The sequence below is a fragment of the Argentina silus genome (genome assembly GCF_951799395.1).
Source record: "Argentina silus genome assembly, chromosome: 7".
NCBI classification, from domain to species: domain Eukaryota; kingdom Metazoa; phylum Chordata; class Actinopteri; order Argentiniformes; family Argentinidae; genus Argentina; species Argentina silus.
This window is the reverse complement of record NC_139661.1, coordinates 3,545,271-3,558,775: the sequence shown is the minus strand read 5'-3', so window position 1 is coordinate 3,558,775 and position 13,505 is coordinate 3,545,271. Positions and strand designations below refer to the sequence as shown.

General features: G+C 50.0%; 1 protein-coding gene across 2 annotated transcripts in view; it reads right to left on the bottom strand.

Moving 5' to 3' along the window:
* The window catches only part of txnrd2.2 (thioredoxin reductase 2, tandem duplicate 2), a gene marked incomplete at its 5' end in the record, with an annotated part of 20,049 nt that extends 7,245 nt beyond the window's left edge, over positions 1-12,804 (bottom strand). For both annotated transcript variants that reach the window (XM_083674055.1, XM_083674056.1), the window contains 11 exons: positions 4,470-4,644; positions 5,698-5,789; positions 5,996-6,015; positions 9,368-9,438; positions 9,909-9,971; positions 10,117-10,195; positions 10,940-11,014; positions 11,488-11,632; positions 12,053-12,109; positions 12,343-12,408; positions 12,729-12,804. In XM_083674055.1, the coding sequence (XP_083530181.1) occupies positions 4,470-4,644; positions 5,698-5,789; positions 5,996-6,015; positions 9,368-9,438; positions 9,909-9,971; positions 10,117-10,195; positions 10,940-11,014; positions 11,488-11,632; positions 12,053-12,109; positions 12,343-12,408; positions 12,729-12,804 (919 nt within the window). The remainder of the gene's footprint in view (positions 1-4,469; positions 4,645-5,697; positions 5,790-5,995; positions 6,016-9,367; positions 9,439-9,908; positions 9,972-10,116; positions 10,196-10,939; positions 11,015-11,487; positions 11,633-12,052; positions 12,110-12,342; positions 12,409-12,728) is intronic.
* Positions 12,805-13,505: the final 701 nt, after the last annotated feature.

Genomic DNA, 13,505 nt, shown 5'->3' with positions numbered 1-13,505 from the left:
CCCTGCCTGCCCGAACCCTCCTCTCTCTCTCTCTCTACCCCCCCCCCCCCCACCCCACCCCATCCTCCTCACTCCCTGCCTGGGTAACACAATAAACACTCTCCCCTCCTTGGCTTGGCCCAGAGGTACCCACGTAGATGCTATCGGACAACAAGAATAACAACCCCCCCCCCCCCCCACCAAGACCTTTTCCTGGCTGGAGCCTAGGAACAACTTCCTCCCCTCTCCGCTGCAGCCAGACCTGAGGGACCTACTGCAACAGGGGTGGTAGAGAGAGAGGTAGAGAGAGAGAGAGAGAGAGAGAGAGAGAGAGAGAGACTCATACCAGCTCTGTTCCTGGCAGTAGAGCGGCACTCACAGCAGGGGCCATATACAGGACCACCACTGTTCGAGACGCGCACGACACGGGAATCTCTCCCCAGTCGTGGTTAACCTCCCCCCTGACCTTGTCTTTCTCAGAGAGGTGGAACATTGCAACAAATGTAAACGGCTCCTTCTCCGGATTTCACTTTGTAACAGCCACAGCAGTCCCCTCAACCCCCCCCCCCCCCTCACTGAAAACACCCGACTCCAAATGTCCTTTACTGCTTAGGATCCCAGCAGACCGCAGGCCTTGTTCTAGAATCAACCACCACCGCAGGAGTCGGGGCCTATCCTGGCGTGAGTGGAGGTAGACATTGGGGAGCACCGAGTGAGGTATCAAACCACACGTTCCTTCCAGAAGCCTCCGCCGCCTGGCGTACAAGTCTCTCTGTGTGTGTAGACTACTGGAGCACTCGCGTCTGGCTTTTCCTGCCTCTCTGGGTTTTCTCCTAGTGGAGTTCTAGAGCACACCGCTGCTCCATTGTTCTGGGCCCAGGACACAACAACAGAGGCCTGCTGATAAGAGCCTCCAGTGAGACACACACACCCACACACACCCACACACACACACACACAGGGGCAGTGACAGCCTGGGCCTGATCGGTCCACCCCCTGAACAAAGCATGTGGTGACATCCAGAGGAAACCTTAAGACCAGACCGGCCAATTAGCCACAACAACCTTATTAGCGAAGGAGCCGGCCGACAAAAGAAGAAAGTCTGTTTTGGAAACGGGTTCTTTTGTCAATCCAATAAGTCAGTGAGAAATGTTCTATTTAAGGCCTGAAATGACTGGAAGAGAGATTGTTGCGTGACATTCCTCACGTTGCCTCAGAGAGTCTTGTTTCTCCTTGGCAGGAGGAGCGGACAGAGGTTTGGCATCCAACCACTTTGGCTAATATGACTATATCATATTCTACCACCTGAACCTCACCTACAGCCCACAGTATATAGATAGTCACTGAACACTTTATTAGGAACAACTGTACACCTTCTCATGGTGGAGATGATGTAATGGTGTGGGGAATGTTTTCTTGGAACACTTTGGACCCGTTAATACCAATCAATCATCGCTTGAATGCCACAGCCTATTTGAGTGTTGTTGCTGACCATGTGCATCCCCTTCATGGCCACAATTGACCCATCTTCTAATGGCTACTTCCAGCATGATAATGCACCATGTCACAAAGCAAAAGTCGTCTCAAACTGGTTTCATGAACATGACAATGAGTTCAGTGTTCTTCAGTGGCCTTCCCAGTCTCCGGATCTGAATCCAATAGAACACCTTTGGGATGTGGTAGAACAGGAGATTCACAGCTTGAAAGTGCACCTGAAAAATCTGCAGGAATTGCGTGATGCAATCATGTCATCATGGACCAGAATCTCAAAGGAATGTTTCCAACATCTTGTGGAATCAATGCCACGAAGAATTGAGGCTTTTTGAGAGCAAAGGGAGGCCCTACCCAGTATTAGTATAGTGTTCCTAATAAAGTGTTTGGTGAGTGTATATATCTATGTATATCTATATCTATATACCATTTAGGTGACACTTTTATCCAAAGCCACTTACAGTACAGGAAATGCATACAATTTGTCTACAGTGCCTTTGGAAAGTATTCAGACCCCTTCACTTTTTCCACATTTTGTTGTGTCATAGACTCAATTTAAAATGGATTAAATTAAAAGAATTTGCCATCAATCAAGTGACATCCTAATCTACACAGTGTGTAATTGATTCCTATGCAAATCAGAGACCCTATAAAAACAAATATATTAATTCCAAAATTACATGAACTATTATCCTTGCATTATGATGCATTTCAACATATTGAGTGATTTGTTGATGACATTTTTGCATTTTAGTTAATTTTAAGAGTGTCATAGCAATGGGTCTGAATACTTAAGTACATGAGGTATTTCTGTATTTTAATTTGAATAAATTTACTGAAATTAAAAAAATAAAAAACTGTTTTCACTTTGTCATTCTGGGGTATTTTGTGTGGATTGATGGCAAATTATTTTAATTTAATCCATTTTAAATCCAGTCTATAACACAACAAAATGTGGAAAAAGTGAAGAGGTCTGAATACTTTCCGAAGGCACTGTATATATGGTCCCAGCAAGAATTGAACCCACAACCTTAGAATGGTTTGCACTATGCTCTACTGTATCCACTGAGCCACAGAGGACCTTACGAACAGGGAAACAGAAATAAATGAGGGGGAGGGGGGGGGGGGAGAAGAGTAATATGTACATTGTGAGGAAATGTGTCTGTTTCCTGGTTTGTCCTGTAATAGGCCACCTGGACTGGGGAGCGGTCTGGAGGCAGGATGGCCTAGGGGAAGGGTGGAGGATGTACAGTGTTGGACCAGTCCCCCACCACCAGCCTGCTACGGCCGTCTGCCCTCCCCTCAGAGTCCACCTCCTGGTCTTTTATATGTCCACCGGGGGCAGCGGAGGCCCAGACCCAGGCTGACCTCTGCTGTAAGGTCACAGATGGGGGGGGGGGTGTGAGTGGGTGTTTTCCCACTCATAACTCCCACAGACTCACACACACACACACACACAAAGGAGAGATAAATTCGTCTCCCACTTCACTGTCGGAGAGACCAGGCTGTAGCAACGGTGAGGACGATGGGGAACGCGCATAAAGACGCAGTGTCTACAGCTAGCGATAGGCGCCATCGTTTCATCTCCACCCTTTCCACGGCGCCCAACTCAAACCACGCATCGTTCCTTCTCTTTTTCATTTTATGACATCTTGACGCACGTCTGCTACGTTTCCCCAAAAATCTCCCATGATTCACATGAACGTCTGAGGTAACTCTCACAGATGGGTGGAGTGTCAACCTCACTCACCTTCACCCTGTAACCTCTCCCAACACACACACACACACACACACACACACACACACACACACACACACACACACACACACACACACACGTCTCACGCTACATGGAGAGCAGCCAAGCCAGCGCTGGGACCCGCGGTGGGCTCATGTGATGAGAACCCAACCAGCAGGGGAAGAGTCACGTGTTTCTCTCTCTCTCTCTCTCTCTCTCTCTCTCAGAGGTCACCGACATCCTTGTCACAGTCACACGCACAGGGGTGTGTGACACAGTCACACACACCAGCGGGCAGGCTTGTGATCAGTCCACAGCCGTGTGGGACCAGAGGGGGAGGGGGGGGGGGAATATATATATATAATTTTTTTTAAAAAGCCACACGGTCAGGTTTTCGGAAACACGTGTCATCGTCGTTGTCGACGTCTTTGGGACCCGTCTCAACACAAATAAACGCAGGCCGGCCCGGGGAGGATGTTCCCTCCATTGTCCTCTGGCGGTGGGGCGGAATGAGAGAAACGAAGAACGGTCGGATAAAGGAGAGGGGAGGGGAGTCTGGAGGGGCTCGGGCCGGGCCGGGTGGGACGGGACCGCAGACGGGGGGGGGACTACAGTCAGTGACAGATGCGACTGGCTGGCTGGCTGGCTGACTGGCTGGCTGGCTGGCGGGGCGGGCAGGGTTGGTTTCCGCAGGGGCTGGCACGGGCAGGAAAGCCCAGAGCTCGGAGAACAAAGGAGGGAATGCGGTGACCCTGTGCGTTAGGCTCATCCTGCCGCCCCTCCCCCCCTGCACCCCCCCCCCCCCCCACCATCCACCCCCAGTGATTAACACTTCCCCAGGCGATTTCCATCACTCACGCTTTATTACCTTGTTTTTGAGCTTGATAACCACCGCTGTCCTGCTGACACTGCACTCTATTGTGGGCGACAATGAAACAAATGGCTGGGGAAGCTGGTGGTTCGAACTGATATCTCCGGTTACGTCGGAGCAGAGATGGCACGGGATGTAAATGGTGCTATTCTATATACACACACACACACACACACACACACACACACACACACACACAGACACACACACACAGACACACACACACAGACACACACTACACACACTACACACACTACACTTGCAGCTAATTCTGAAACAAATAGGTTTCTGGTTTCCAATCTTTTACACGTGGGAAGGGTTAATGTACTTTGTTTGTTTGACATTTCCCACTCACACACACACACACGCACCACACACACATGCACACACCTACGGCCCACAACACAGAGTCGAAGGTGTCCCGTCCCTCCCGTCCCGTCTGTGCGTCTGTCCACGTCACCTGCAGCGCCCCTGACGGCAGCTTGTCCACCCTCTTGGGGACGATCCCCCAGGAGAACTTGGTGCCGTAAGCCGCCATGTAGTCCGTCACCAGCCCCGCCATTTGCTGAAAGAGGGGGGGGGGGAAAGAAAAAGGTTGCCGTCATCTTGAAAGCAGTACCTGTGCGGTGCTCAAACTTGGAAGTGCACTTTTCACAAAGCCTGCGAGAGAAAAGTCCCCATGACAAATATAAACAGATTGTACGTTTGTTCAATGACATCACCGTCGAGTCGCCGGGTTCAAATGACACGACTCCCGGTCAACATTTGACTGAGGTAAAACGTGTAGCGACAGAGAGTGGAAAGAAAGAGAAAGAGAAAGAGAGAGAGAGAGAGAGAGAGAGAACATCACACCACAGGCCTGGGCCAGATTCTCTCTCCCCCCCCGATGTTGCCAGATAGGCTGTCACTCTGGCGTTGGTGGGTGGTGGTGGTGAAAGAGTCTTAGACTCACTTGAGAGAGTCTTAGTGGCAGCAGTGTACAGCTTGTCTGAACGGGACTCGGCGACACTAATACACCCTGACTCACACAGGGGAGTCCCTACGCCGGGCCTGCCAAGCGCCCGTCAGCCCACGTCTCCGCTACACACACACACACACACACACACACTCTCATCAAACCCACCTCCACTGCGGTCACACCGTGAGGAACACTTATTGCTTTGGATCAGAACCTGAGCAGAAGGGTTCTTTGTATCAGACTGAGACTGATCCCTATTCCCGAACGTGGAGTACTGGCTCCAGGAACAGCTGATTGGCTTTCTCAGACGAGGTGTCTCGAGTCAGACCAATGGATGTTTTTCAGTTGTGACACGGTCCGCGTTAAAACCTACTGGATGCGGTTTTTGCTCGACGTAACCGGACCTGTGTACGCAGGGGAGGCCGGCGGAGGTGGACATCGGAGGACGGGCTCGTTGTGATGCGTGGGACGGAATAAGGAACGGTATCAAAACATGTGAGGGGTGGTATGAAACTATGAGCCTGTCCTCTTCTTCTGCCACCACCAGCTCTTCCTCTGCTGTGTTGGTGCTATGCTATGCTATGCTATACCCCCCCCCCCCCCACACACACACACACACACACACAATGAATTGTACTCCCTCTTCACAAATTGCAGTACCTGATCGAACCCCCGGAGGGCGATGCTGCGGACCATGACTGTGGTGTCCAGCCCGAAGCCCGTCAGGAATCCAGCACACTCCAGGGCCACATCTTCAGAAGACAGTGTTCAGGAAAACAGGTGGTCCATTCAGGCAACAGCACACACACACACATACACACACTCTCTCTCTCACACACACACTCAGAAACACATTACCGGGCAGGCGTGTAAATGAGCATGCAGAGCCACAGCAGACAACATGGTGTGTTTACCCCAGTGACTAGAGACCAGGCGCACTAGAAGTCATTAAGGATACAGCTGGCCCCAACCACAAGCCTGCAAAAGAAAAGAGATAAATAGTATTCATTACACACCGTACATTCCTAAGCTGTAACTATTTGCAAAGTGTCTGTTTTTTTTTTATCTGATGCATATTTACCACATTGACAGGAATGTTCTTTCTAGGTCTAAAAGATTAAAACGTAATACTGTGCCAAGCAAAACACAGGAAATGGATTACTGAGAGAAATGTTTACTCAAACACTTTACTGGGGGGATTTAAAAGTGATGAAAATGCTGTTTGAGGACTCCGTTATGCATCCTCAAAAGTCAAGACGGAGAGAGAGAGAGAGGAAGAAAGAGAGACAGAGATGCAGGGTTATATATGTGTGTGTGAGCGTGTGTGTGTGTGTGGTCCAGGTGAATCACACCTCTAATCCAGCCTTGAGATCCGCCACAGCGAGGCCAGCTAATTGCTAGCGTTCGGGCTAATCCTTGCGGATGGGGTGTGTTGTGTTCAGGGCTCAGTCCACACATCGCCCCCCCCCCCCCCCCCCCCCCAACCTACCCCAGGACTCCACCACCCCCAGCCCTGACAGCACGGGGAATCTGGGGCACCCCCCCCCCCCACCCCCAAATGTTAGCGCTAACCGCTAAGAAATCCAGTGGCCGCTCCTTCCTGTCCACCCTAATGCACAGCTGCACTTAGCTCACACTGTGAGAGGTGGCTTAGGGGAAGATTAGGCCAGGGGCTTTAGCCTGATTCCTCACTTTCATCACCGAGACGTCTCCTTTCCCTGCATGGGTCCCCCCACTATAGGTTTGGAGATTGGATTTCAGCCTGTCTGGTACCCCTTCTCTTCACTGTTCTTCTCCATCTTCTTTTTTTTAGAGGATAATGGAAGTTCAATTTAAAAAAAAAAAAAAAAAAAGGTCTGTGTTTCGCTGAAAACCCAAATGTACACCAGACAACAGATGCGAGTAGGGATGGCTCATCGTGTTAACGAACGTCTAGAGAGGGGGGTGAGGGGGGGGGGGGGGGGGGGGGACTGTCTGGAACTACAGAGAGGACCCACTCAGCGATACGCCGTATCTCTCTAAGTCCTGTCAATGCAGATAGACTAACCCTGAGCCGAGCGTGTCAAAAGCGTTCCATTCAAAAACAACAGAAAAGACGCTATCTCCGCGTCCCAGGAGCCTCGGGTCTTCTGAAGCGCTAGATTCGAAAGCCGAAGCCACTTCAATGACTGAACGGCTGCGGTTTGGGAGTGCTTGGCCCTGATGCACGCTGGTAGCCTTGGGTGGAACTTCAGCAGTCCAGACAGATGATAAGAGAGAGATTCAGTGTCCTCCTGTGTGTTTGTCTAGACGTCGCTTGCAATAACGAGGATCTTCTAAGGCGCTCCCTAAAGGGGAGAGTTCTGCAGCGCAGGCAGCAGAACTTGCCAAGGTTACAGTGCAACGCAATCTTAATTGGCATATTTTTTCGACGGGAAATATCATCCTGCTGTCACAGTACCTAACTCGAGACATACATACGTATGCACACACACACACACACACACACACACACACACACACACACACACACACACACACAAACACAAACAAACACACACACAAACAAAAACGAACACACACACAAACACACACAGACACACACACAAACGAACACACACACACACACATTACACCAGCACAGAATGACAGCGCTTTCTTACTATACAAATTCAGGCCTAAACCACTCGACCACACAGTCCAACCATCTGACATGCAAGTCAATTCCCCGTCTCCAGTTCCAATCCAGGCCTACAATGGAAAACAACAACAACAACAACACACAGTCACGTAGCAACACCGCAAAACACCACAACACAACAAATGAGACACCAAATTAAAGTCCAAACAACGGGCTTTCAAGCGATAACTCAATGCCATTCGGCCGGGCGCAGAGGCGAAGTGCCTTGCTCAAGTGCACAACGGCTGTTGCGTTTTATTGGATTGCGCCTGACGTTGTATTGATGCCAGGCAGCCACCCTCCGATAGCCAGCTCGCACCCCCCTCCCAGGCCCGGGATTCGAACCCGGGAACCTTTCCGGTGATTCCGAGGCTCCTGCCGAGCCACGGTATTCTGGTCCCTGGATGCGCTGTGACAGAACGGACTCAGGCTGCTGCCTCAGGTCCCGGCGGGGATGGAGAGGAGGGGAGGACGTAGGTGATTATAGTACAGAGCCACAGACACGAGAGGCTCACTGGTGGTGGTGGTGTACCGGATCGCTCCAGTCCAGACAGGTGTGCAGTGTTTAGTCAGTACAGGCACGTGCGCGCTCACACGCTCGCTGTTTCCACCGATGGCGGACACCCCTGGCATCAGGTCGATCTGTCGGAAGGGGGGGTGATAAGTTGTGTCTGTCACTCTGAGGTGTGTGTGTGTGCGTGCGTACGTGCGTGCTCCGGGCCCTCCGAGGCAGCAGCCATCACTCACCTGGTCGCCTCCCTCCTCCCTCCACACTCCCCCCACCCCACCCCCCTGCCCCACCCCCCCGCCTGACTGACTGTCATCTCACACACCCTCTCAGAGCCCACCTGTGCAGCTGACAGCTCTGCAGCACAACAACAACTCAACACACAGAGACAAGAGCTCCTGCCGGGTGGGGATAGGCCTGAGGAGAGGGGAGCTAACAGGGCTAATGCTAACCCACAGCGGCCCGAGGCTACAGGCAGAGAAGCACGCTTACAGTCCCACTTACATGAAGGGCTTCCTGGACTCAAGTGCTCTTTCTGCGGGGGGGGGGGGGGGATTTCAGAGGTAATTGGTTCGAATGGAAGTTACAGTGCAGGGAAGAAGCAGAACGGATGATGAATGAATGGATCCATATTGCCACCAAGTGGCGAAACGTCAGAACAGCAGCCTTGTTTTTACAATCGGGTTGAAGTGGGTTTTTACGAGTAGTGACCCTGACGACCAAAAACCAGGGGAGTCAGTGTTGAATACATTGCGGGCTACGGGGGCGTCAAGCAAAACCCTCAACGTTTCCCCCAACGAGAGACTCTCTTATCCATCCTCCTCTCCGACGGTACGGAACAAACAAACCAGCCGCGCCGCAAACACAAAACCTCGGCCTCCATTTTGTGCCAAGAGGAAGCGGCAGGGGGGGGGGGAGAGACCAATTAGACGGCCGATGACAGGGATTGTAACATGGCTGGATTAGGAGTGTGTTCTCTCAGAGGTCAGGACACACAGAGCTAATGGGAGTCATGAGGTGAGGGAAGCATGACAGGAACATTTAGCAGCACCGGGAGGGAGGGAGCGAGGGAGGGAGGGAGGGAGGGCGTTGCGTGTCCTTGACGGATGGCGGTACATGACAGATCAAGCCAGCGGGGGTGCTGATGATGTCTCGCCACTCACGTCTTTCCAGGAGACTCCCTCAGCCAGAAGATGTCATCGCTGGTGATGCCGTGCTCTGTCGCTCCGGGGATCTACAACAGACAATGTGTGGGGTCCACTGTCACACACACACCACAACAACAACAACAACAACAACAACAACAATTTGGCAGTTTGGATTATATCATGATCAACAAAGCCTTTTCGATAGGATGGTACGATAAACTCAGTTGGACTTATGATTAAAAAAAATATATATATATGTTTTTAAATCTGTTATCAGCAATGAACCAGATAGCATGTGCCACACAACAGGGAGTTGTGGAGGGGAGGGGTTGGGGGGGCGGGGCAGGGTGGGGGGGGGGGACAGACTCCACCAGCGTGATGTTTTTCTCCCACCATCAAAAGCTCCAGGTGCCCGGGGGGCGTGCCGGGCTATCGGCCGCCAGGGAGGATCAACGGGACCGCCCGCCCGCCGCCGGAACGTGCCTTACGATGCCAGGCCACCCTCCTGACGGGAGAGAGATGTGCCAGACGGCCGCGGGGCCAAATAAACACTTACGTGCGTGGGGTACTTTGGCCGCCCCCCGGTCGCTATGACGATGTTCTTGGCGGTCAGCGTCACCTGTAGGGGAGCGAATGAGATAGTACGTTTGAGCGGGTTTTCGGGAGGCGCGAGTGAATAAGGCTGACATATCGGCCCTCGATGTGACGGCAAATGCATAAAACAAAACCAACGTCCGGTCCGTATTGAACACCGTTGTCAGTACCTCCTTCCCTGTTGTGGTGAGCCCTCTGATGGTGTGCTCATCCACCAAGCTCCCTTTAATGTTCAGGTACTTCACCTTCCTGTCAAAAAAAACACAAAACACACAGAACGGTGTCTTCTAAAACGTCAAGGACACACAGAGCTCCTGGGAGTCATTCGTCATTCCCACCGGGACCGTATATACTGAAATGGACACACTCGCTGCAATGTAAGTCACTTTGGATAAAAGCGTCAGCTAAACGGCATATATCTGTGGCAACATTCAAACAACCAAGAATGTGACTGAGATCTCGTATTTAAAAAAAGACAGGGTTCGGCCGTATCGGTTCACGCCGTGCGTGCTGAAGCCATTTTCTATTAAAGTGGGTGGAAAGAAAGAGTTCCTGTTTGCACAATGAGCACATCTGTGGAGAGGCTGTGTGGGCATATACAGGCAGGGCAGCAACACCTGTTTGCCCACAGGCCATTCATTCAGTCAGTCAGTCAGTCAGTCAGTGCATGCAATCTTGGACACTTCAACACACGGCTGTAACCTCTGTGTACCAACAGGTCTGCCACTGAGAGGCCTCCAAGGGAATACCTCACATCAGGAACTCCTCAGAACAAAACAAAACAAAAAATATCGCAGGTGTGTATTTACATTTTGTTTTCTATCCAGGTTGTACTCCCTAAGGGTTTTTTGTACCCGCACTAAATAACAACGTCAACGGAAAAAAATCTCCATTGAAGATGGAGTCTAAGTCTTTTTTTTAGTCTAAGACTAAGGCTTCATCTGTGTCCGGGAAACTGGCTCAAAAATGTGTGTGGAGTTGTGTGTCGCTCACTTGTCCTGTAGCTGGACGCGGTGGCCCCAGTTGAGGGACCTCACGTGCATCTGGACAGCTTCTGCCATGGTGGCCCTGGAGAACACACGGGAGACACAGTCATGTGTCGTTAGTAAGGCCTGTAAGGACAGGCATTTGTGAGAATGTCAATGTCCTACGACAGGAGTTGGACATTTTTTCACGACCACCGAGAAGCTTTACGAGTCTCTGCATTGTGAGTCGGGTGAATTAAAGATTATCGATGAAACAATATACACTTCAGTACAATGATGCCTTCTGGTGTGCTTTCCTATGTACTGTTGTTGCCTGCGTCGCCGAGGTCAACCCCCATGCCTTACCGCAGGACGACCACTAGGTGGTGGTATTCAGCCATTACTCTACTGTATATAGAGCGCAGTTTCATACCGGCACTGAGAAACACTATCTGGTGTTTCGTTTAGACTGAATGTACTTCATCAATTCCTGACGGGAATTCTGAAGAAGGGAAATGCACACAAACAAGTCCTAGATTCCAACAGCGGCATTGTTCTTGTAATGAGTCATTTTACCAGTCGTGGGAGATGGGCCCTTGGATTTGCCAGCCATACTTCTTGGCGTCTTTCACTGCCGTGCCCAACAGAGCAGCCTGGTGCATGAGCTTCTTGGGGATACAGCCCACGTTTACGCACGTCCCCCCAATGCCCCACTTGGTGCCTGGAAGGGTAGCAGAAGAACCCAAACCGAGACTGATCAGACGTCTATAAACGTCTATAATGATTATAATGACGATAGTGCTAGATTATAATGACTATAATGATAGACCTCAGAGATACAGATAGATGTGTGTGTGTGTATATAAGACCAAGAGAGTGAGGCAAGAGTCTAATTCGGAGCATGCGCACCGAACACACACACACACACACACACACACACACACACACACACACACACACACACAGCTAATGAGAGCCTCCTACTTCACACTTTTTGTTAGTGTTGGAAGTCGCCCCATTACAGTCATGTCTGTGTGGTCAATACTGTTGTGTCTACCTTTAAAAGTACTTTTTTACATTCATTCCAGCAGATACAGTCTCTTTAACCTTGAGACAAGAGAAGGTTTGACATGACTCTTACCTTTAACTGAGGGCTCCACATAATCTAAAACAGCGACTTTCTGTCCCAACTGAGCCGCTGAAAACCAAAGGACACCAGGTATTGGTCATGCCAGTCTGTACACGTACTGTACACTTGGACTTGAAGATGGCATACAGTATGGAAAAGACTTAGGAGGTCACTTTCAAAGGCAATTTGTATCAGTGGTACATATTTGTAAGGAATACGGATAAGTGGCAACACATTTGTAAAGGAAAACTCAATATCTTGGGGACCGTAGATGGGTTTATAGTCCTTCTTGACTCACTCACCCTCTTTGGAGCAGGCAAGACCCCCCGAGCCACCGCCAATCACGACGAGATCATAGTCAAATTTCCCTGAAAGAAAGTTGTCTTGACTTTCTTGTTGTCAATAAACACACCATATGATCCACCAACGACTAGAGTATGTTAGCATACTGTATTTGCAACACGTAGCCGGACTGTCGTAGGACATTTCAACCGACAGTGAAAGGACATGACAGGGGACGGATCTGACAGCTTGCTGCGCAGGACGACAGCTCGCTGTGTTCAATGGATAACAAGCTAAAAACAAAACACTTAGTCTAAGAGCCTGTTTAGATTTATTTCTAATGCTAACGAGCCGATTCGACAGTCGTTACCTGGCAAGTACCGAGGAAGGAATATAAAAGCCATACCTGTAAAATGTCTTGTCACGATTTTAAAGCAATTTGTTGGTTTCCACCGGTGCCTGCCTCGACAGAAGGCTGCCATGTTGTTATTACGAAAGGACCTCGACTGAGTCATCGGTGTCTGCTGATCTGCCGGATAGAAAAACGCATGGGTGCGTCTCCACATTCGAACGAAGCTTAATTTCTTCGTCTCTTTTCCTTAACCCTCACTCATATATAATAATAATAATAATAATAATTGGACGGGAAGCATGAGACATATTAGTGAGCAGCATCCTCCTTATTCATTGCACCTATCCATTGCTTTCGCATCAGCTCCTATGAAGGAAAGGAGACAATAAGAGGAGGCCACTTTGAAGGATTGAAATGCCTCCCGTGTCCCAGTTGGGGGGAGCAGAGGTGCGTTCGCTAACGCAATGTTTTGGAGTGTTGCATAAGGAGAGGGTGATCGTGTGTGGCGTTATAGAGCGTTCATGTAGTATGATAGATTATAATTCGTGTTTGGTGATCATTTCCTCATCTCAAATTAGGTTGTAATACTTAAATACTGTTACCTCCATATGCATACAAACATATATTTCTGACAACATATCTAAAACACTTTAATGTTGTAGTACGAGGTCAAATGCATTGCAGATGTAGACAATTCTACATATGTACTGTATATGGTCCTCTTAAAGCAGGTGAACAACAAACAAACAAAATGCACAGGCAACATGTTCTTTCCAGGCATGATTTATTGAAAACACACCAAATTGATACTCTACAAACCAGTATTTTTCC